General features: G+C 32.3%; 1 protein-coding gene across 3 annotated transcripts in view; it reads left to right on the plus strand.

Moving 5' to 3' along the window:
• The window catches only part of Dhc16F (Dynein heavy chain at 16F), a 383,439-nt gene that overhangs the window by 239,740 nt on the left and 117,918 nt on the right, over window positions 1–25,781 (plus strand). For all 3 annotated transcript variants that reach the window (XM_067269011.1, XM_067269009.1, XM_067269010.1), the window contains exons 42-45: window positions 5,001–5,273; window positions 5,638–5,798; window positions 15,067–15,751; window positions 19,439–19,606. In XM_067269011.1, the coding sequence (XP_067125112.1) occupies window positions 5,001–5,273; window positions 5,638–5,798; window positions 15,067–15,751; window positions 19,439–19,606 (1,287 nt within the window). The remainder of the gene's footprint in view (window positions 1–5,000; window positions 5,274–5,637; window positions 5,799–15,066; window positions 15,752–19,438; window positions 19,607–25,781) is intronic.

The raw sequence follows: 25,781 nt of genomic DNA on the forward strand, positions 1-25,781 counted from the left end.
AGTTCGTTGGGATCATTTGTACAGCACGCCACCTGTCACCATCAACAAATGCATCTGTACCATTTGTAACAAGTTGCATGAAGTTGGGCTGCACACAGGCCTGCCGTAAGCAGGCATGCAAGGTATGCACCGCATGCGGGCAGCATGTCCAGGGGGCGGCAAATTGGTATTGCTGGCAAGCTCAGCGTAGGTAGTCGTAGTTAAACAGGGGCGGCATAATCGGTATTGCACATGGGTGCTCAAACAGCTAGCAGTGCTGCTGTCTGAGCACCAGTACTGCATGCATGGCAATCAGTATGGCTTGAATAAGCCTTGTGTTCTTAACTTCCCTCCCATTTCTTTCAAAACTGTACTTTCGGGCTTTTGTCCATATGTCCTCACCCTTATTGGTTGGTCAAATTCTTTAAAACAAAAAGGGTAGAAAACCTGATTGGTCAAAAGAACTAAGGCAAAAGGGAAAATAGTGATGGAGAAAGACGAGATGGACATCTTTTGAAATTGAGTTTTTGGAGAGTAACACATGTGTGCCAGTAAGAACGAAACGAAATTTCCCATCATTACCAAACAAAGATCCCAGATTAATTTATCAACCATCTCCCCCTTTTCTAAATTCTTCCATCTTAATTTTTATTTCTTCCAAAAAAAACCCCAATCATCTTGATCCAGGGCCTTATTACTGTAAAAACTAGTTAAGTTAGAATTAAGTTAGGTTAAGTTTCCTTTGTTTATTGTTGTGTGGGACATTGCCGGTCATATTGTAAAATTTTGTCCCAATTTACTGTATACCTATTAGTGTAAATTTGATAATTTTTTGTCAGGAAAATTTCATTTAAAGCAAACATTAAATTTCTATAATTCTGTCTATGCCAAGCAATTCTCAGGAGTCATATTCTTTTTGGTTACACCAGCAACCCAGGGTGTCATTAACTGCTCGATATGGGCTTAACATCTGGCATGATGTCATCATCATTATAATTGGACTACTGAATGGCATTGGGTATTGTTTACGGATGAATGCTGCTTCTGTCTATGGAGGAATGATGGCCATGGATGAGTTTGCTGGTATCCTGAGGAATGCTATATGCCAGCCCTTTTCACTGATATGGAAACTGTTGGAGTGTCTTTTAATAAATATTTAATAAAATTTGGTTAATAATTACATTAAAAGTATACAAACCCTATATTAAATTTGTAATATTCACTAAAAGTGTTAATCAGAGTTAATAGCAATCAAATGTACTATGTTATATTAGTTTAACAGAAATATGCAAATTTTTAGTAGTGAAAGGCTCCTGAAGGAAGTAATGATATTACATTTACAGAATAGAATAAGGAATAAACTCAAATAAATGTTATATGAAAGATTAGATTGCAGTGGTTGGTAACATTGCATTTGACTACCATCCCAACCTATATGACGTCAGATTGTGACTAACTCCACTTTTCGGGTGGATGTGATTCTGTCTAGGTGCTCACTTCACCATGTACTCCAACCATTGTTTCCACAGTTGATGTAATTGTAACTCTTGTATATAGTTCTGTAAAATAAACTTGTGACAACGACCATTGGACTCCATCATCTGTCCTGGAATCATTCATTCGATACGATGATGACACTATTTGCAGATGTAATCAGATTGATCGACATAACAGATTTCCTTTTCAAGAGGTATGCCTTAGTGGCCTCCTCACTAATGAGCCAGATGTAACCTCCATGACATAGTAATCTGGACTAGGTGATCCCAGTGTGTTGACTACAGCTATATTGAATGTAGCCAGTCTGTTTGTTGGGTAATGTGATTGAGGACTTTACAATTAAAGACACGTGTTGGACAATGAAATAAATTTAATAAATAAAAAAAAAACTTTTAAAATGACAAACAACTTGCAGACTTAAACACTATTCTTACAAATATACAAAACACTTGTTACATCAAGTTGTCGTATCCTATCAATACGCTTAATTGACAAAATTGGCATTCTTTGTTAACAACACTTGATTGAAAATGAAATAACAACGAAATGACTAAGGCTCCGAGCATGAACTAGTTGTCCCAGTAAGTAGGCCTAATCCTCACGTGTAGTTTTACATAAAATATTCGTCAGTTGGGATCAATTCCTGGACGATGTGGTTGGATTTTCCTTTATGTACGGAATGGTTCAATCTTCATTCGTTACTGTCCGATTCTTACCTCACCTTCTCCCTTCGTCGTCCAAATGGGAGCTTCCAAGTCTATTCCGATCCTCTTGAATTCTTGAAGGAACAAAAAAAAAGGTCTCTAACCAGTGTGACACGTGCTTTTATAGTTCCTGCCATCCGGGTACTTGCTATACATGTGATCCTCTCCAGGCCAATCAATTTCATTGCTGTGATGACCACAAATGTGATTTGCGTAACAAGAGAACAAAGAAAACCCGACACGATTTCTGTTAATGACGGAAAGTTATTACACACAAATATGAATATATATATATATATATTAATTAAAAGCAAAAAACAATAGTGGCGGAGCACTACACCAGCAATGCCAACCATTTCAAAACACAAATCCCAGACTTCATCAACAGGAACCAAGTAGTTCAGCTGCTTGACCAGCATGGAGAGACAAAAGGAGGCCTACCTGGTTTCTGTCAATGAAGTCTGGGATTTGGTTTTGAAATAGTTGGTGTCGCTGGGATCGCCTAGTCCAGATTACTATGTCCTGGAGGTCACGTTCAGCTCACTAGTTTGTAACACTCACAGTTTCTTTGTAAGTGTCATACACCAGCCCATATCAGGCATCATGTAATTATCAGACAGCCCTGGTGCACATTTCCAGTACTCTGGCAGCAGACCACTATGCCACATGAATTGTGGGACCTTGGTTCAGTTACTGATGTAGGCCACACCCAACACAGTGTTCCAGCAAGATAATGTCCAACTGCACATCACATGATGAACTCTTAGCAGCTTCTCCTGATCTTTCTCCCATCAAACATCTGTGGGACCTCATTTGACATGAAGTACATTTAGGACCATCACCAAATACCATAGACAGCATGTGTGCACAATGAATGCAGCTTGGCATGGGATACTTCATGCAAACATTAATCACTTCAGTGATAGTGTGTCTTTCTGTATAGTGGCCTGCATAGCTGCACATAGGGGCCATATTTGTCACTGAATAAACAGGTGTGTGTTGCATATCTTTATTTTGTTCTTCTAATCATTTGCATATCTGTTACTTCTACTGGACCAGTACATTTGCACATGCAATTTCAGTTTTGAGGAGTTTGTGTGTTATTGTATAAGATTGATTTATAGAATCAAATCTATATATAATAATCTCATAAAATCATCGAACAAATCATACACACACACACACACACACAGGTTTGAGTTTTTGTTCTTTATTATGAAATTACATTGGCAGTGCCATAAGGCAATGGTAGCCCTGAAAGATCATTAAATAACAAACCTGAAATAAAGAGCAAGAATGGTAAGAGTTATAATAATAATGCTAAAAAGTAAGAAATACAAATAACCATTAAAAAACATATCTATAAAAATTACTATGTAAAGAAATATCCCAAAAGTAAGCCCAACAATAAAATCTAATAACATTTTAGGTTAGGAAACTGTTAGTCACTCTGATTTCCTTTTACTTGCCCCTTTTCTAGTGCCAAACTTTCTTTAAATAAGTTGTGTAATCTTTGTTCTTTGTTCATGTAATCTGTTCTACAAGTTTAACCAGTTATATCACAGTCTCCTACAAGTTTAACAAGTCTAACATTTTCCATTGTTGAATTAGCATGCACTTATGTGTTGTCACATCTAAGGTATTTAATCTTTTACATCTAATTTTTATAAGCAATTTCTCTAACCTCTCAGGTATTTTGATGCCATTTTTCCATCTGGTGACAAGTTACCGAATTAAATTTTTTGCATAATTTTCATCCTCATAATTATATTTTATGTGAAATTTAAAAAGCATTCTGATGAATCTAGAGACACAAGGAAGTTTCTGGTCAGATATATCTGATCATGATGATGATAAACATTTTTTAAACAAACTTTTTTTTATTGAACATTGAATTAGTTATTGATATCTTTATTAAATGGCATCCATTTTATGAAAATGAAAGTTGATCCATTATATATTTCTAATTAATGTCACATTATGTCTTATGTATATTTAGTATTGAAGCTTAGAGGGTTTGAAATAATTAAATCTATATATCTGATATATATATATATATGAAAACAGCAAATAACAAAAGCCAAGCAGAAGGATGGTAGAAATGAGTGATGGGTATAAAACATCTGTTCACTTGTTCAGGTTAATCCATTCTTCTCACAGTTCAATAAGACAAAGGTTAAAATTAACACAATAACTAATATATTTGTTAATGTCATCAAAAGTGGATACAGATGTAAACAAGCAGTAAATTGGTGGATCCCTCCTTTTACATATATGATAATTACATGTAGCACAGACACAGTAGAGGATCTTAATTAACAATAGTATAGTTGGTGATGGAACTGGGAACTGTTAGCAATGGTTCCAAAAATCATAAAATTGTCAAATTTTACATTAATTTTTGAGTCTTGGAATTTTCATAAGTTCTCCGTAATTACTCCTAAATCACCTTGCACAATCTTAGGCAACCTAAGTTTCACCTCGTCTTATCTAGTACATAGTTCCAATTCCTGTCCACAGCACTATCCACTTCTCTCTCTCCAAATGGACATTTTTTACAAACAGGCTTCCTTTTTTTCCCAGAATCCTCTGCACACTTCCTTTTACTTTTACATTCTTGGGGTTTTTTCAATGCTACTGTTCTTCCACTTAGAACAAGCAAGGGATGTCACCAATACTAAGGCATAAGAAACAATACTGAATAATAATAAAATATGAAAATGTTTTTGAAATTCGTTTAGTAAAGGTTCAGCAAATTATTGAACGTAAACATCTGTATACTTAGAATTTTTCTTACAAAATAATTTTTGAATATCTTAGGGGATGTTGCAAGTGAAACCCAACAGAATAAAAAGAAGGAAAAACATTTATGAATTGTTTTATCACGAAAGTGCAAGAGTTTTCCAAGATAGACTTATTAATAATGACGATAAAGATTTATTTAACAAAATTTTAAATGATATATCTATGGAAAGATTTAATAAATCAATGACATTGTCTCATAAACATATTTTATTTGGAGACTTTATGAAAGAGGAAGGAGATTATGAATTGTTGGATGATATAGCAAAAGTTAAAGCAAGACTTATTCAGGTAAATTTATGATATAGTACAAAATAATCTTTACTTTTTGAGAATTGCAATTATGCTAGATTGATTAAATTTTATGTTTTATACACAATGTAAGCAAACAATAGTTCGATTGTTTTAGTGCAATGATTAGAATAATTATTGTGCAGTTATTACTAGTGAGGTTGCAGCCAAAGTTTTCATCTCTAAAATGTGAACGTCGAGCACTGCTATCTTGTAAGCGGCGCTCGACATTCACATTTTAGAGATGAAAACTTTGGCCACAACCTCACTGCTGTATTTCAAAATGATATATTATAAAGTACTTCTTCTTTCTATTTAATATTAAATTTTAATTTCAATATTTAAAAAATTTGTTTTGTTTTAGTGTTTAGATAATTATAATTTGATTCACAAGAAACCATTAAAATTAATATTTTTCGAAGATGCAATTAAACATGTAGTACGAATTGCTAGAATTATTCGTCAAGAACGAGGCAATGCATTATTAATAGGTGTCGGCGGTTGTGGCAAACAGAGTCTCGCAGAGTAAGTTTCAGTTTTTAAATATTAATGAATTTTAATAGAAAAAGTGTATATTATATTAAGCAATAAATAAATTAGACAAATTCTATTAAAGTTACTGATACAGTACAACCTGGGTTTATGACCCATGACTTCATCCATTTAAGTCAGATATCCACTAAAAATTGCTGTATATTTTACACTTTCAGTAATTTTTAAATAAATGATACATAGTTTTGTTATGTAAAAAATTGTGTGATGATAAGAAAAATCAGGAATATTCAAAGAATCTCTAAATTAAAGAGCTATTTTTACTTGACGTTCTAGCAATGTTGCTGAGTTATACATTGTTACAAGCTATCAGTCAGAACATTATAAAAATTTGAATGAAAAATAATTCTAGATCATTCTCTTGATTTATGAATATATATTTTCTTAAATAGCATTTTAAATTAAGACATTTTCTCTTTTTTGTTTTATTATAAAAATAAATATTGTCAAAATTATTGGGAAATTTGTTTTCTCTAGTCCTAACTTTACTTTTCGTTACATTATATTTATATCAATTACTATATTGTCGTGATAAACACAATTTTATCTCAAAAAGTTTTATCAAAATAGGTTCTATTAATTATCATACAAATTTCTGAAAGTATTAAATAATTCTATTTTTAATGTTTAATTAACTTATGAAAATTATATACAATAACTTGGTTCTTATGCACCAGTAAAGTAAAAAAAATCAGAGGAAGTTAGGGATTTTCGTTAGTGTTTGGAAAAAGTCTTGGAAAGTAAGGAAAATTGTCAAAAAGTCAGGGAATTTATCTCCTTGGTTGCCTTGTTGTTTTTTTGCTGACAATATGCTTGACTAAGTGTAGCCATCTACAGGCAGTAAAAAGTAATGTGGTGCAATACAACTTTATGAAAAGGGGTGTAGAATATTTTCAGGTCTCAAAATTTCTCTCAAGCATACACAAAATTCTTCAAAAATTTATAAAGTATAAAAATGCTAAATAATTTTAATTTAAATGGTGTTATTCATCATTTTTTATTTTAATAATTTTGATTGCATAACAAAACAATTTCTGATTTTTTTCCAGTTTATTAATATTTAATAAAATTCAGGAAATCTATTAAGGAATAAATTTAATAAATATGTAGTGTTGTACTGTACATGGATTATACAAGGTTTATTAATGAATAAAAGATAAATGCTTTTATTTTCAAAGCCATGTAGATTTATGCTTGTGGATTAATAACAGAATAAATTAATTTAATTTAATAAAATATTTTATTTTTAGTTTTAACATTTTTACAGTAGTTTTTTTGTAATCTTATTTACTTTATATTTCGTGAATTCTTTTATTAGTTACTTACATTGTTATTGTTTTTATTTGTTATACTATCTTAATCGGTGTGTTACCTCTTATCTGGGGGTGAAAATTTTTTGTCCAATGGCATTTCCATGTATATGTAAAATAAAATAAAAAATAAAATTAATAATTTGGCAATTATAAAAAATATATAACTGTTAGTTAAAAAAAAAATAACTAATTAAAAAGTTCGAAAAGCAATAGCATATATTCATAGCAATTCAAATGCTGTTTCATATTGTCATTGTGCCATATTGTAGGGTCAGGGACTTGAGGGTTGGAATTTTATATGAAGTTGGTCAGGGGAAGTCAGTGAAGGTTATGGAATTTAAAACAAAAGTTTGAATAGGAACCCTGTATAAAGTTAGTGTCATGAACAATAATTATAAAATTTGCTATAAAATTAAGTTTTATATATATTATGGATTATTTCGAGTTATATTATAGCTTTGTGATGATTGAATATAACTGTAAAAAAAATTTATTACAATGATTTTTGGAAATAATACAAAAATCATATATTTTTATGTATAATGAAAATATAATATACATATGTATATTATATTTTCTTTTCATTATACAGGTAACCCCCATATAACACGGCACTTCTATAGCAGGGATTCACTCTAACACGGTTCTAGAATTGGGTAAAACCCTCGTACAACATGAAATGTAATAAAAACTATTAAAAGCGAACTTTATCTAATTTGAAATTAAGGAAATCCCCATACAACACCAGTTTCATAAACGTGATAAAGCTTTTAAGTGTGAAAGATACCTCATTTGACATTTTCATTCGAGCGTGTACGTACTATCAGATTTTTCTGCATAATGTGCTTAGTGATGACGAAGAAAACATTGTTTAATTTATATATTAATATGTATTACTTAAGAAAATTTTAATAAAGATATTTATCTTATTTATGAAAATATAATAGCATGTTTATTAATTTTTGGAACCTAACCCCCCCTTTTTCGTACTAGTTCTTTGTTTCGTATAACACAGATTTGCATAACATGGCAATTTTTTGGAATGTAACTCCTGGAGGTTACCTGTACATATATATATGTGTGGTGTTTGTGTGTCAGAAACTAAATTTTAATGAATTTATTCACTGCACTAAATTTTTTATTTTCAAAAAATTGAACAGTACTTCCTATAAGATATTTAAAATATATATACTGTTGAAGCATTTTTAATACAGAGTAGTTGAATATTCTATTTATTGGGCCACAGTTTGAAAAAAATTGTAGACCTATAAATTACCACTGATGTCAGTGTGTCTGTTTTTTGTTAATCTCGAGTACAGAATTAGGTAGATTAAAATCAAGACCAGATATGGAAAGCTTAGGGGCAGGAAGCCCCGATTACTATATACAATCTTCTGGTTTGCATTAGAAGTCAAGTTATTTTAAATTAAATAAATAAAAAATGTGATTAAAAATTGCAGCCTAGCATTGTGATGATGTCACAATAAATAATTGCTCTTTTATATAAGTATTGACTGCAGAAAAACTAGAAAATTACTCTGATTTTTAATATGAATATAATCTATCAATATTGATAATTAGAACAATTAAATTATTTCACTTTAAAATTCTTAACTGTTGCATCCAGATGCTAAAGGTGTACCATGAAAACCCAGATGGGGGTTAGAAGTTGACTTTAAGCTGATATATTTTTTTTATTGATATGTTTGTTTTTATAACTTTGGATTTTTAAAGTAACTCAACTTTTAGAACTTAAAACAATTTTTATTGTTGAAAATAATTTTTATAAAATTAAATTAATTGCACTCAGTACATATTCTAACAATACATCATTTCTCTTTCGATGTACGTCTAAGGCAAATGTATTTAATGCATTTTGTACAAGATTTTATCTATTTTCTGTCTTGTGATCTTGGACATAGAAAACATCTTCCTCCCTTTTTAGGAATACTTTTAGTAGCATTCCTTGTTGTTCTTTTTTTTTGGATCCATTTTGAACTGTCCTTCTTGAAATTGCTCCTGCTTGATTGCATTCAAAGCCGAATACTTTTAGTGCCGATACTGAACTGCTGTGCAAACCTTGGGAATGTTCAGATCTGTATTTCACATTGATCTGGCATAATAATTTGCCTAGACTCTTCAAAATAACTTTTCGACCTGATTCACATTTTGGATATTTCTTGGCTCGAGTTTCATTTGCTTCGCAACAAAGCGCACATGAATTATAAGCAACTAGATCAATCAAATTAAATAACACAGCCATTGGCCATCTTCTTGTCCCACATCAGTAGCTATATGTTCTAATACATTTGTCAAGTGTATCAACATCTGCTTTGGTTGGATTATAACGAATAATTTCTGGCTTCTCACTTAATAAATACACTTTATAGTTACTACTATAGTCAGGATTACAGTTCCTCAAATCAAAAGAATGTAATATTCACACAGGAGCAACAATCTATCGCACAACATCAGATATTTTTTTTATAAGAACAACTATAATTACTGAATTTTCATCACATATTCTCCAAAGTATAGGGGATAAAAGTAAAAAAAATTCAAATTTCAAAATTAATATTTGTCTATATTATAAACAAAAAATATGAGCTAAGGTACTCAGAAGGTGACCCCTCCTCATCTGCATGCGACTGCTAAGAATAAATCTCTAATAACTAATTTATTATTTGATGTTAACTTTGAAAACATTTTCAAAATGCAAATATTAAAAATTTAGTATAAGTTTGTGTAACAGACTGGCATAAATCTATTTTTAGTGGCAAATTGGTATTTTGACTTCTAAGAGATAGTTTTCACTTGTAATTACATATAGCCAGCCATATTCTGGTATCCAAATTTCCACAATAACAAATGATGTTTTTTAGTAACTGTCATGATACTTGAATTGAAAAAGCCTATTATTATAAACTTTTGAAGTGCATATACAAAACATTCTAGGAAGAAGGAAGTGATTTTATTACCAGCATCTGCTTTCATTTGTTTTGGTGACATTGTACTGTAGTTGTGCAGTGTAATTTTTATTATAAAATTTCAGTGTAACCTAAAAGCTGCTAGTTTGTTTATTTATTTTCATTATTTGTTTTTTATGATCATCCCTCTGTATTTGTGGGAGTTGGGTGCAGGACCTTCCACAACAGTTAAAAAAAAAACCACAAATATCTTTGTCAGACCCAAAACCTTAACTCTTAAGAATACCATTGACCATATTTAACACAAAAAAAATGTAAAACAATACATTGTACTTCAATAATATGTTTTATAAATATAAAATTGCAATATTAACAATGTAGGTTAACACACACACATACACACACAGAGCAAGATAGTGAGAGAGAGTCAATATAGAACATTATAGTATATGATGTAATACATACATAAATGTTTAGATAGCAGTAAAATTGTGAGGCCCAGAAATTGCATTCAAAAAGAAAAGTGTAAAATTTGTTAAGGTCAACAGTGTAAACAAGTTGTATGAGTGTCGAATCGGCAACACCGGACTTTGACATTGACGCTCATAAAGAGTAGTGGAAAAACAAAATTTTAGATAAAGAAAATGCAAAAAGGAAAATATTAACAATTTAAGATGCAGTTTAGAAAGCAAAACAAAACTAGAAAATTTTAGAATAAGTGTAGGTGTCAACGATTAAATGTGATCAGAGTCTAAAAGATGGTGTCGGGTAGACCATCTCTAGCCAACATTTCCTGTGCCCTAAACAGAACTCCATTTACACCTGGAGACAGGTGGGAGAGGGAGACCAATTGGGAAGTGAGGAGAAGGTTTAGTCAATTAGCAACAAATGAATCTTGAAAAACTTATAAAAACTCCAATTTCAAGGACAAAAGGGAGCTTCCACTAGACTACCTGTTGTGTTCATTTACCTCCGTTAGTGGTGTTTCCGTTCATCTTTTGTGCACTGTCTCTTCAGATTTTGAACTTTTAACTCGACGTTGCTACAGGGCCCCTCCAGCATAGGACCAGATCGAAACTGAAAACAACTCCTGAAGACAACCTAAAGATCTGAACTTAATTAAGGACCATTGCTAAATTAATGTAAGCATTTTCAACAAAAATAAATGGTTTCTATGTGAAACACTTGTTTTTCTGCCTCCTCAAAACTGCCACCCGCATACGTATAGACCTTAGCCATCCCAGCGGTTGGGAATAAACCCCACCTATTTCGGCAAACTTACAAAATTATTAAAATATATAAAACATTTGTTAAGACCCTAAGGTTAGACTGAGATCTACTGGTCTACAAAAAAAGGAGAAAGAAGTCGGCTTACAGAAAAACGTGTTTATTTGTAATTAACACCAACTGGTGAACAAAAAAAACTTATACACAAATTCCCTTCCAACCTCACGTGTCCAGATACAATTAGCACACATACCGACAAACCTCACGTGTCCAGATACAATTAGTACGCATACCGACAATTATCCCGCGTGGAGAAAAAATAATTGTTCAAGACGATACCTAGGACTGTCCTACGTCTGTATTGATTCACTTTAGTTCGTTAATCTCTCATACAGTTCCGATAAAGTTCGATTCTTGCTCCTCTCCTCCTTTGTTCTCCTGGGGCTCCCCGATCCTCACTCATGTGCTCGACACCGGTCCCACTCAAGCGGACGACGTTCGGCCTCCAAAGATCCGAAAAAAAAGGTGCCCTTCCACGCCTTGACCTTCTATTTATACCGTTTGCTGCTGCCGTCTCCCACGTGATCCTTCGGCAACCAATCCAAGGGCCCCTTTTGCACACGTCCCCCAAAGGATGGAACGAAAAAGGAACACGTGTCGTCTAAGAATGACGAAACAAAGAAAGGAAAACCCGATACAAAAAAAAGCGATAAAAATAATACCCGATACAACAATAACGCAATAATAATAACCCGATACAGTAATAACGCGATAATAATAACCCGATACAGTAACGCGAAGTTATGTCTAATGATATACAATATATACAAATACAAAAAAAAACGAACAAATAGTGGCGAAGCACTACACATTGTTGTGTGCAGTAATGTACGATACATATACAGTATTGTACTGTATATAATTGTGTTTTATAAAGTTTAATAGTAAGTTGTGAGAAATGTAAGACACACCATACACTGAGAGACAAAATTTATGAATGAGGCTGGACAGGGTAGTACTGAGACAAAGAGCATGGTATTCACAGAATGAATAGTCCTAAAGAACTATTATTTAGTGAGCAGAAACATTTTACAAAACCTAACTTTTTAGAAGAAATTTGTGTATATATTTATTATATACAAAAACTAGTATTATATTTCATGTGTTTCAATATTTTATCAGGAATAAATGATAAAATAGATTAATAGTAAATATATTTCATGTGTTTATGGCTTATTAAACTATTGAATATTTTTAAGGTTTTTTTTTTTTTTTAAATTTTATAGCTTATATGTATCCTCTGCAATTTTCTACAGCAGGCTGCAAAACTCCAAAACACTTCCATTTAATTATTGATGGCAAATTTGCAAATAATCAAATCCATAAAAGTTAAACTGACAAAAATCAAAGTTTGACTGTATGTAGTAATATTTTAATATAAAATGTATAGCATCATTAAAATCCTGTTAACTTAATGCTAACAAAAAACATAATGCAAAGTTAATGCTAACAACATTAGGTTTGTTAATAAGGTAATTGAAGTTTGTAGTGTTTAATGTTATACTAAAAACATGGTTTAATAGATAAGTGGATTTTTGTAGTGTTTTATTATTGTTTGGCTAAATCGTTTGGGTTAATTGGAAGCACCAGAAACAAGTCAGAATTTTTCACTGTAAGAAATAAAAGAAAACACTTTTCAATATCAAAATTGTTTTCAGGAATGCAATAGACTATAATACTCCCAAACCTAAAATCCAGTTAGAAGAATAAAACATTTAATAAAGAACAAGTGTTTTCAACCTTTATCAAGGCCATTGTCAGGTTCTACTGGTACAATGTAAATCAAACAAAAACAAAAATTTAAATAATGTTTATTGTATACAAACATCACATGTGTAGGAATGCAGTAATAAGTTATAAAATAAAAATAATTACAAAAAAATATAATAAATACAAGAAGGTTAAATACTTATAAATAACAAAAGGCCAGAATAAAACATACTCCAAAACAACTGCAGTACTGATATATAATAATAAGACAAAAACATTGTAAAGTACTATTTTAGTTTACAACGATTATCGACTCTACCGTGTCGGAAACAACCGTTAACCTACCGGGTACTTTACTCGGATTCGCGTTAGCGTGCCAGGCCTGGACTTTAAGCGTGCACCGAATTAAATAAAGACAATATTTGTCAATAGAAAAAAACCAAAGATTTAATTAGTCGTTTAGCAATAACTATGTACAATATTTAGTAAAAATCGAACAATAATTTATTCAAAGAAATTCAACAAAGTCAACCCGACAATTCTCAATTCAAATCTATGTCTAACTTAACTCTATTCCCCTTGGGAATCCGACAAAACCAAAAGTTTAACTTATAACAATAATTCTTATAAACTAGAGATCCTAATCGTCACCTCAATATACTCGGAACCTATTTCCTCAAACTCTCAAGACTTTCTCAGACTGTCGATCCAAATTTCGAATCACTTCAAAATCACCTTGGAACTATTCGAGATCCTATCGGACACCTCTCTATTACTGCTGCGAAGCTCACCAAGCTCGTTGCTATCCAGAATTCACCTCTCCGTCTTCACTTGAGACTCGGGATTTATAGTGTGAGGTGACGTCACAATTCTGAATGCGGTCACTCCCCTCATTTACATACTTAAGTGCTAACAATAACGTGTTTCATCGTCTGGCAGCCCTTTTTCCGACAGTTTACTCACTAACCTTTTACATTATTTGTTTTTACAATTTTTCCGGGACGTTTTTATTACTTAAGGTTTAGCGAGTTTATTTCGTGCTTGTAGGTTCTCCCCCCCCTCTTTCTTGGTGCGGACCTGTTCGTTGCCGCTCGGGGAGCGCAAATGTGCGTGAGTCCTATGGCGCTTTTCTTTCGTCGGTGAGTTGGGTTTTATTTCTTCTCTTTTTAAATACTTAAGGTGAATGGTGAGGAAACCTTCGTCCTAACAAAACATAAGCCCCAAACAAAAATAGAATAATAAGCAAAATAAAAGTAAAATAAAAATAACGCTCGGACTTGGTTCCTTACAACATAATAAATATAAGAAGATGGAATGGTTTACAAAACATTACATGGTTGCCAAATTTGCTTGATATTGCTCTCTAGACATGTGACATTGGAGCTGTGTCCCTGCTGTTAATAGTCATTCCTGTATAAATAACCCTGTATATCACAAGAATCTTCAGGTATATTAGATGTGACTTGAATACCGCCTGGAGAGCAGTATTTGAGTATATTTGGCAACTATGTAATGCTTTGTAAACTGTTCTGTCCTATTATGTTTTTGTCTCATCATTATGTATCAGCACTTCAGTTGTTTTGGAGTATATTTTATTCTGGCCCTTCATTATTTATAAACATTTAACCTTTTTGTATGTATTATATTCTTTTGTAATCATTTTTATTTTATAACTTATCACTGTGTTTCTGTGAATGTGACATTCATATACAAAAAGCATTATTTAAATTTCTGTTTTTGTTTGACTGCATGGCTGCCTTTGGTAAATGCAAATGGTAAATGCAATTGCATTTTGTCTTTGTACAGGTTGAAAATATTTGTTATTCATTAAATGTCTCTGTTCTTCTAACTGGATTTTAGGTTTGAAAGTATTGTAGTGTATATATCCAGTTTGGGATAGGGTTTCTGAATGCAACAGATTTGGATAACAGAGTACGGCTGCATAGAGAAAATAATGATATATAGAAAATTATAATATTCTAACTTACGATTTTTTTTTTTCAGGCTGTCGTGTCATCTTTATAATTATCATTGTTTTCAAATAATACTGTCAAAAGGATATAATTATAAATCATTTCAAGAAGATCTTAAGATTCTGTATGAAAAAGCAGGTTTGAAAAATCAACAAACCGTTTTTAAATTCACTGATAATCAAATAGTGACTGAAGAATTTTTGGAAGCTATTAATAATATTTTGAATTCTGGGGAAGTGTCTAATCTCTTTGAAGCCGATAATTATGAAAAAATGATTCTTGAAATGTCGTCTTCTGCAAAAGAATTTGGATTTACTAGCAGAGATGATATTTATGATTATTTTATTTCAGTTTTTAGGAAGAACATTCACATGATTTTATGTATGACTCCAGTGGGTGATGCTTTTCGCTCAAGGTGCAGGATGTTTCCATCTCTCGTAAATTGCAGTACAATTGTCTGGTTTAACGAGTGGCCCAAAGAAGCTTTGTTTTCCATTGCTGAAAGCACTTTTAGTGATGCAGAATTATGTTGTGATGAATTATCAATAACAAAACTATCAAAAATGTGTGTTAACATTCATTCCACTGTCATTGTCAAGGGAAATATATTTTATCAGGAATTAAACAGACCTTATTACACGACGCCTACTAGTTACTTAGAACTTTTATCATTATATCTTGAAATACTGGAAAAGTCTAGAGAAAATCTAAATCAGGTAGGATAATAAAACTTTTCATTTCATTTTGAATAGACTCTCATTGTATTTAAAATGTATTAAATAATATTTTATACATATATTGAATTAAGGTTTAGTAATTACCATGAATTTATGTAAGTATTTAATTTCTAAATAAAGATTCATGTGAACATGTGACATTGATTAATCCTGAAATTACAAGTGACTTCAGGATTAGTTAGAAATAATGTTGAACATGAAAATGATGATAAAGAAAATTTATAAATCAATTTAACCAAGCCTTATGTGAATGCTTACTTTTTATGACCAATATTAATGTTTTCACTAAATGTATGCAATTATTAATATAACATTGAAAGACAATTTATGTATATAGTTCCATGCTTAAGATTTAGTCTCAAATTATTTGACTGTTTACTCATCTCTATAAATTATGTTAGAGTCTAAACATTTAATGTTTATTCCTTGGATATTTTTGGTGCATAAGTTGAGGATTTTATCCCAAAAGTAATAAGAGAAAAAGAAGAATCATGAGACATCTTGCCATAATAGGGATAATCATCAAGATGCATTTAACATCTGCTTTGTCTTGAATACAAATAATCTCATTTTTACCTTTCTCCCTTATTGACTTGCCAATCCCCTGAATGAAAATAAAACTATACAAAATGGTACAAAACTGCAATTTACAGTTCTACACATTTAAAAAATATAGGGTAAAGAAACATTACAAACCGACTGCATGAATGAAATAATTATAAATATGAAGAGACTACATCATTGTTGACATAAGAATTTTGTTTGCAGTGCTCAGAAATACTTGAAAATTTGTAATTTACAGTTTAATCTTCATTAGGGCCAATTTCAGATGTAAGCGATGTAAGCATCCATTTACAGATGTTACCATTACAGGAAGGAAAAATTTCAGTTTTAGTTGTTTCAAAACTCACAAAGTTTTCCATTGATTATATTTATCTGCCATAACTATTGTACAAAATAGGATATCATGTCTATGAAATGCAAGTTAGAATCATATACAATCAAAGATACAGTAGACCCCCCCTATAACACGGGTTCATATAAGACGGATTTATATAACACGGTGGAAAAATTGCAATCATGTTCATATAACATGCTAAAAGAGGCTCATATAACATGGTAAAAGAATGAAACAGATTGTCATGGCTGACTTGTGTATTGACAGGATTTGTAGAATTTGGACCAATGGTCGACATTGCACGAACCGTCGAGTTTAAACGAGCAGCGGACCTACTAAAAAACATTTATTATTCAATGGCCATAAAAATTATATTTCTATTAATAATGTCTCCAAAGTTTGGCAAATTTTTCACAGAAAGAATAATTTATCAGGAAATGCCTCTGCCTTTCAATGAGCCACTCCACGACAAAAACAAGCTTAAGCAATGGCATCTTTGAACGGTGCACACTCGGTAAGTATTCTTACAATTTTTTGTTTATGGCATAGTTTATATAGATTATTCCCAAAAAATTATACGTGTTTTGGAAATGTTCGAGTCAAATTAGTTTAGAATCGATTAATTTTATGGAAGAAAACCTTTCAAACAGCCATACCCCCTAAACTGCACAAGTGCCAGGCTGTGAATGGCTCACGTATTTGTAAAATCTAAGTGACTCGTACAACACGAAATTCATATAACACAAAACATATCTACCGTGTTATAGGGGGGTCTACTGTACCTGTAATTTTTGGAGTACTGGCAGTTCTTTTCTTCTCTCCCTCAGCATACGGTACTTGTTTCCATTGTTTTTAAATGATTTTCAGAGTTGTTATAGATATGATGAATTGGTAAGTATTTTAGTCAGAAAAAAGCTTTAAAAGTAAATTTAATGTAAATCTTTTCATGGTATAAAATGTTTGGTAATACTGTATTAACAAATGCTAGACATTGTTAAAATTAAGACATTACTTTTTTAGTTTCTTGATTTATTATTTTCATTCATTATTTTTATTTGTAGATGTATTTTTTTTCTTAAAGCATAAAGTGTATTGTAAAAAATTCTTGCATAAAATAAATTTTAATGATAAGCTATTTTATCCATTCAATCTCTTTTGTACGTTCCCTCAATCTTCTTATCTTTATCTCCCTTTTCTCTTCCGATAACCATGGGTCATTGCATTTTCACATATTCTATGGGTCACAATATTCTAGTAAATTTTTATCTTACTTGCACTTAATTTTCAATTGAAATTGACTTGATCTTCATTTTCATCTACAAACTAATTTAGTTTAATGAGTTAGCTGAGAAAAATAATTTCTTAAAAATATTCTGAATAAATAATTGTAAATATTGCCTGATAAGAGAAGTACAAGAATGTTTATATGAACCATACACTTTTCTACTTTACTAATATTGAGATAAATTTGCAATAAGCAGAATTTATATGGATGAATTTAGTGAGAAGTAATACATTTATTGCATTATAAATTCAATATCAATATTAATCAGACATGAGATTATGAGAAATGAACTTAATAGATATTAATGGTTAATTAAAATTCACACCTCACTATAAATAAATGGATGCAAAATATTATAATCTTGTCATTGTAGTCCTGCAGCAATAGGACTATGATACCAGTGATGAGACATTCAGAATTGAAGCATCTGATAAACTATCCAATATAAACTTGTGTCTTGTCTTAGAAGTATAAAATTAAAAGTTTGTTGCTGATTATCAAAGATAAATAAATGAAATAAATTTATGTGATTGATATAAACTTAGATATGTGAGAAGTTTAATATTACAGATTTTTCACCACTGCAGATTAACTTACAAAGCAAATTCTAAAGTTACATGGATTTGTAGAATGCTAAGAGTTAATGTAAATAATGAGGAAAGAAACTCAGATTGTTGCATAAAGTGAGAAATTCAGTTCAACATTTAATAGCTAGTCGTTTACAATGTGAAACTTGAATACATAAACTAAAGTTAGAGAACAGTTCAGCATTCGAGCACTTGTTGACAATGATGATGTAAAATCAATACTTCTGATAATTCGTGCATTTATAACCTCATTAAAGTTGTATAACAATATCTAATTGCTCATGCACAGATAAACAGTTTCTATTAAGGGAAAGTACACAAAATTATAATCTCAACATAAAGATATATGGTTTCTTCAACTTTCAAATAACTACGTTGTCTGTTAAATGTAAATTTGAAATAGATAACAGAATTTATCTTCTCAAGTTTTTTGTTTGTAAATGGAAGATGTTTAATTATTCTTTGAAATGAATATATATGTTAAGAATACATCTTATTTAAGCATATGTAAGTTACACAATTTGTTAATGCACACAGAAACCTTCAGACTGAATTAATGGCATAAGCTAAAGATTTATTTTAATTAAAAATTGTAGTTCCCTTTTTTCTGGAAACACTTTTTTATTTCTACCTTACATTCATTAACAAATTGTAAAATATATTTAAAAATATATCTACATTGCAGATAAAAGTGTCTTATGCCAAAATTTTCATTTAAATGGAATGATTTGACAATATTTGTGTTTTTAGTTGTTATAAAATATTACTTATTTTGCTTTTTCAAACATTATAATAATAATTTTTAGATTATTCTAATTATATTATAAATATTGCTTTAGATTTGTTACTTTTATTGATATTGAAAAATTTATTAATAAAAAAAATTGAATTTTTAGGCAATAAAGAAATTCAACAATGGTCTTGATAATATTTACGAAGCACACAAAGTAATAGTAAAACTTAAACGTGAATTGACAGCAAAAGAGCCCGAATTAAAACGCCAACGTGAATTAACCGATTCTTTGTTGAAGAAGTTAGCTTCAGATCAAGCCAATGCTGATGAAGTAAATACTTTAGCATTGATTTCAATTCTTAATAAGCTAGTGATCAACATATAATAATTCTATTAAGAATTCTTTAGTTTTTTTTAAATTTTGTGAGATTTTGGAGAAATGTTTTGAAAATCTTATGTTATATATATTATTTCTTCTAGATAGATATATTCATATATCAGTCAAATCTCTATATAAAATCCATCCAATAAACAAAGCGTTAATTATAAATATACTGCACTAACCTTATAGTGCTTTGGAGTTATTTTTGGAATTTAACACAAATGTTTTCAGTCCACCAATTAGAACCGATTGGAGGCTAAATCAAACTCTGATCACACCGGAAAAAATTATTCTAGAACTCCACCTGAAGAAGTTCCTAGGGTGGACCAAAAAACGTTTGTGTTATGTTTCAAAAATAACTGCAAAGCATTATAAGATTAGTGTGGTATATTTATAATCTCTATATAGTGAATTGCCTCCAGAAAATGCAGATAATTCATTATATAGAAACTGCACCAGTAGTAAAAAACAAAATCCAGTACATTAATAAAATTATATTTTAATTTCTATAAAAATATAGCAATGGATCAAATGTTTGGCAAGCTTGGAATTGGAAATGGTCCTGCTTTATGAATTTTCCAATATTCTGGATACAGACTAAACATATATTTAAAATATATAATAAACAATAGAAAGTTAAAATGAAACAGTGATTGACAATTATTAATTTCAATAGAAGCAAAAATAGAGTATTATGTTTTATGATTATAAAATATAATTGAAAAGTGTTAATTTGGAATAAAAAAATATGGCAAGAGGTCTACTTATTACTTGTTTATTTTCTGGCACACAAACATGCAACAATTTTTTGTCATTGTGTTGCCACAAGATTGTCACAAAATTATTTTGCATTATTATTATTATTTATTTATTATTACACATAAGATATAGAATATTAATTTTAATGGAAGACAATAATTTAGCATTTTTGATAGTGAAGTAAAGCATAGTTCATTTTGTTTTACATTTTTTATTCAGTTTAGTGAAAAATATTTTGTCTTATTTACTAGAAATGTTATTCTTTTAAAATATTTTCTAATGAATTCATCAATTCTCTAGATTATTGTTAAAATAATTTTCTATGCAGTAAAGTCCCGTACAACGCAAGGGATTCGTTATGCATTATAGGAAATCATGTTATCGAAACCTGCATTATCACATGATTTATGAAAGTTTAAACCTTGGCCTATAAGTTGAAAAAAAAAAATGTATACCTCTGATCGACAAAATTCAAGGGTTGTTGCTTGCTTTATTTGCACATTGTACGGGACTCTACTTGTATATAGAGAACAGTATCCATGTCAGCAGAATCGGGGGTTAAGCAACAAAGCTTACCCAGTTTCCGACGACGGGAAGGTGAGTCCCGCTCATGGGGTCAGTGGATGGCACTTTAGGAGGGCAAAAAAAAGTCTCGAGTGGGAGGTCGCAGATAAGTCGATAAGGTGTTTGCAGTGTTTGAGTAATCACACATATTTAAGATATTAAACCAATTTAATAAAGATACTATTTAAAAGATACATATACTAGTAATAATAGCAATAATGATGATGATGATGATAATAATCATAATAATAATAATAATAATAACTCTCCCGTGGTCACCACCTGGTCGTGGTGGGAGAGCCCAGTAATTTTACTGATCCATAGGGCAATGCAGGCTGGAGCATAAGCTCCTGGTAGGGACACCCATGCCAGTAAGGTCTATGGGGAGAAATGAAGCTAAGAGTGACCACACCCACATTCTGTGGAGATATTCATCATGGTAATAACTAGATCAAAGTGTGATACCGGCTCGGACGTCGCCCGGGTTAACAAGGTCCGTGTTCGTGGGTTAGGCAGAGGCTCACGTTCGAAAAATAGGTCACAGTCTCCCTTGGTTACCGGTGGCGAAAGCAGCACCGGCCCAAGCATGGCTACTGCAATGCCCTCAACAGATGTGAGGAACCAACCCAGCCTTCGTGTTTCTGTGGCAATGCATCCACAGACCACAAAGGCTGGAAAACCAAGCCAACGGATGAAATGGACAGTAGAAATGAACGAGTTTATCATCCGTACTTATTACACCATCACAAAACTCGAAACAAACATGACAGCATACAGACAACAACTACACCATAGATTCACACAACAGTATCCTCATCTCACTGTCACCGAACAAAGGGTTGTTGATCAAAAAAGAACAATTATACACAACAACCTTATTCCACAAACAACACTTGAACTTATCAAACAACAGGTTGCTGATCAAATACATCAACAGACAGAAACATCTAACATTAATGAAGATCATGTAACCTGTCAGGATAATCCAGCAACAAGCATTGATAATAACACACATACAACAATTACCACTAATGATACTACAGACACTTCCTCATCCATCACTGATAACATAGACTTGGATTTAGTTAATACGCTCTCACTTATATTTCAGGAAACACTCACTAAATATACAGGTACAGATCCCACACAACGACCACGAATACCAAAAATCAACACGTCAAAGGAAGTAGGAAAAACACTAAATTATGTAAACACTCACTTAATACCACACTACATTCATTCAATTTCTACACTCGCAGACATTCATACATTAGTTTATGCCGGGGCAGTCACAGTAGTGACACACCATGGACTGAAAGTACAATCACAGACAAATACACAGAAAACACAATTCTATCACAAGCCTGCCTGGCAGAGAAGAATAGAAACACAAATAAATGACATTAGACAGCAATTAGGCAGGCTAACACAATACACTAAAAACAACATAACACCCAAATTAAGGAAACAGCTCAAAAACATTTTCAAGAAAATAAAAACACACACAAAACATGAACATCACAACACACGCATTGCAGAATACATTGATACACTAAAACAAAAACTTGCTGCCAAAGCACGTAGACTCAAACGATACAAAACATGTACACTACGAAAACAACAAAATAAATTATTTACAAACAATGAAAAACTCTTTTACAGACAAATTAATAACAAAGCAAACACTGATACACAGCACAGTGGCACACCAACAGAAGAAGAACTCACAACATATTGGTCTTCTCTTTGGTCCAGTGCTGTCACGCATAATGCTGATGCAGGCTGGATCGAGGAGGAGAACAGAAACTTGCACAACATACCAACTATGCCCTGTGTTGAAATAAACATACATGATTTCCAATACACTGTTAACAGAACACACAACTGGAAGACACCTGGTGTAGACAACATTCACAATTTCTGGTACAAAAAGTTTACATCACTGCACCAGGAACTAGCTAAACATCTAACACACATCATCATCAATCCACAAGACATGCCAAATTTTCTTACTCAGAGCATCACCTACATGAAACCTAAAAACAACAATACCACAGACCCCACACAATACAGACCAATTACATGTCTTCCAACACTCTACAAATTATTGACATCCTGTATCGCAAACAAAATATACAAACATGTTGAAGAACACGACATTCTAACAGAACAACAAAAAGGTTGCCGTAGAAACCACAGGGGATGCAAAGAACAGTTACTCATAGATTCAGTCATTCTACGGCAAGCACACAGACAACACAGAAACATACACATGGCATATATAGACTACAGAAAAGCATTCGACAGTGTTCCACACAGTTGGCTGCTACATATCCTACACATGTACAAAATACATCCATCACTCATTGCATTCTTTCAAAACACTATGCAGCACTGGAGAACAACACTACATCTCAGGGCCCATAACACTTCCATACAAACAAACCAAATTTTTATTAGGCGAGGAATTTTTCAAGGAGATTCCTTGAGTCCTCTCTGGTTCTGCCTAGCCCTGAATCCATTATCCAACATGTTAAACAACACGCAATATGGTTACAATATCAGACACGAAAAAACAACACAGTATACACTGTCACATCTCATGTACATGGATGACATAAAACTTTATGCATCCACACAAAAACAACTTCATAAACTCCTACAAATCACACATTCATACACCAAGGACATACAAATGAAATTTGGCCTAGATAAATGCAAAACACTTCACATAGAAAAAGGAATCCTGAAGAAAGAAGATTTTGCACTTGGAAATGGAGACATTATTGAATCCATGGAAGAGAGTGAGCTCTACAAGTATTTAGGATTCCAACAGGCCAAACTAACAGAACATGCACAAATAAAGCAAAGACTGATTAAAGAATACCAAAGTAGGTTAAATGCTATTCTCAGAACACAGTTAAATGCAAAACACACAGTTAAAGCAATAAACACACATGTCATCCCAGTACTCACATATTCTTTTGGAGTTATACATTGGACTCACACAGATCTCGAGCAACTCCAAAGGAAAACAAGAACTACACTTACTAAGCATAAACAACATCATCCTAAATCTGCCACAGAAAGATTAACCCTTCCACGTAAAGATGGCGGACGTGGCCTGATTGACATAGTTAACCTTCACTACAAACAAATACAGTCACTGCGAGAGTTTTTCTACAAAAAACAAGAAACATCACAATTACATAAAGCAGTAACTCTAGCAGACTCGAATAACACACCATTAAACTTACACTCACATCATATGGACACAACACAACATATAAAAAGCATAGACACCATTAAGCAATCGTGGGCTCGAAAGGCACTCCATGGCAGGCATCCTTACGATCTGGCCCAGGATTTTGTTGACAAAACTGCGTCAAACAGCTGGTTAGCTCGGGGATGCCTCTTTGAGGAGACGGAAGGATTCATGATTGCCATACAGGATCAGGTCATAAATACTAAAAACTACAGAAAACACATACTCAAAGATGCAACACTCACAAATGACACATGCAGAAAATGTCACATCATGCCAGAAACTATACAACACATCACCTCTGGTTGCAAGCTCTTGGCACAGACAGATTATTTACACAGACATAATCAAGTAGCAAATATAATACACCAAGAGCTTGCAAAGAAACACAAATTAGTAGACATCCATGAACCATACTACAAATACATTCCACAGACAGTATTGGAAAACAACACACACAAAATGTACTACGACAGAGCCATAATCACAGATAAAACAATTTACCACAACAGACCAGACATCACACTCATTGACAAACACAATAAAATCACATACATTATAGACATATCCATTCCAAACACCCACAATATACAAAACGCATGCACTGAAAAAATTAGCAAGTACACAGAACTCACCCAGGAAATAAGGCATCTGTGGAGGATGGATAGGGTGCTTATTGTACCTGTTGTTCTCTCCTCTACAGGTGTCATACCACACACACTACACACAAGCCTGGGCACATTAGAATTGAATAGAAACACATACATGACACTACAGAGGGCCACTGTATTGAATACGTGTCATATTGTGAGAAAATTCTTGAATACAGACACACACACTGATACACTTCTTTAATTTCTGTTTTGGTTACTATGCCTTGACTTTGGTCCGGCATGGTACACAGCCACCGGTGTTAACCGAGTATATCTCACTTAACCCAACATAATAATAATAATAAAGGTAATAGTGACGACAATAATCCTTAATGGAATTGCTAATAAGGCAGTTAGTGGGGTTATGCTGTACGTATTCGCGATCAGAGAGAGGCCTTTAATCCCCTTTCTCTGTCTATTCTTAACTAGATCTCAATCAATTGAGGGAAGAGAGAGAGTTCTACATAATAAATCAAGAATTACCTCGCTATCTGTTGTCGTCGGCGTCAATCAGTCTCGAAGGGACAGAGGACGAAAGTTGGTCAGTCCTGGTCTAATATCCTTGACGTCATCATCTCTAATGGTAGTGCAAGCTCTTTTTATACCAAATTCAAGAGGGTGAGAAGTGTCATACTGTCAGGATTTATATGCGCACCTGTTGGTGTGTTCATGTCTGGATCTAGCTAGTATGGATGCCAGCAATTGAGATGTTTGTTTAAATTATAGACTTAAGTACTTTGCAGAGGTGAATTTAAAATATAAATTTTTATAGATTTGACAGCTCTCACCCATCAATTAGCGTCTAGCTGACAATAATTTCTTCAATTTAGTCAACAATCTCGATACTGTTTATATCAAACGTCGCGCTCGATGACGAGCTAGG

Source organism: Centruroides vittatus, unplaced genomic scaffold, assembly GCF_030686945.1.
Source record: "Centruroides vittatus isolate TY-2023 unplaced genomic scaffold, ASM3068694v2 contig_345, whole genome shotgun sequence".
NCBI lineage: Eukaryota > Metazoa > Arthropoda > Arachnida > Scorpiones > Buthidae > Centruroides > Centruroides vittatus.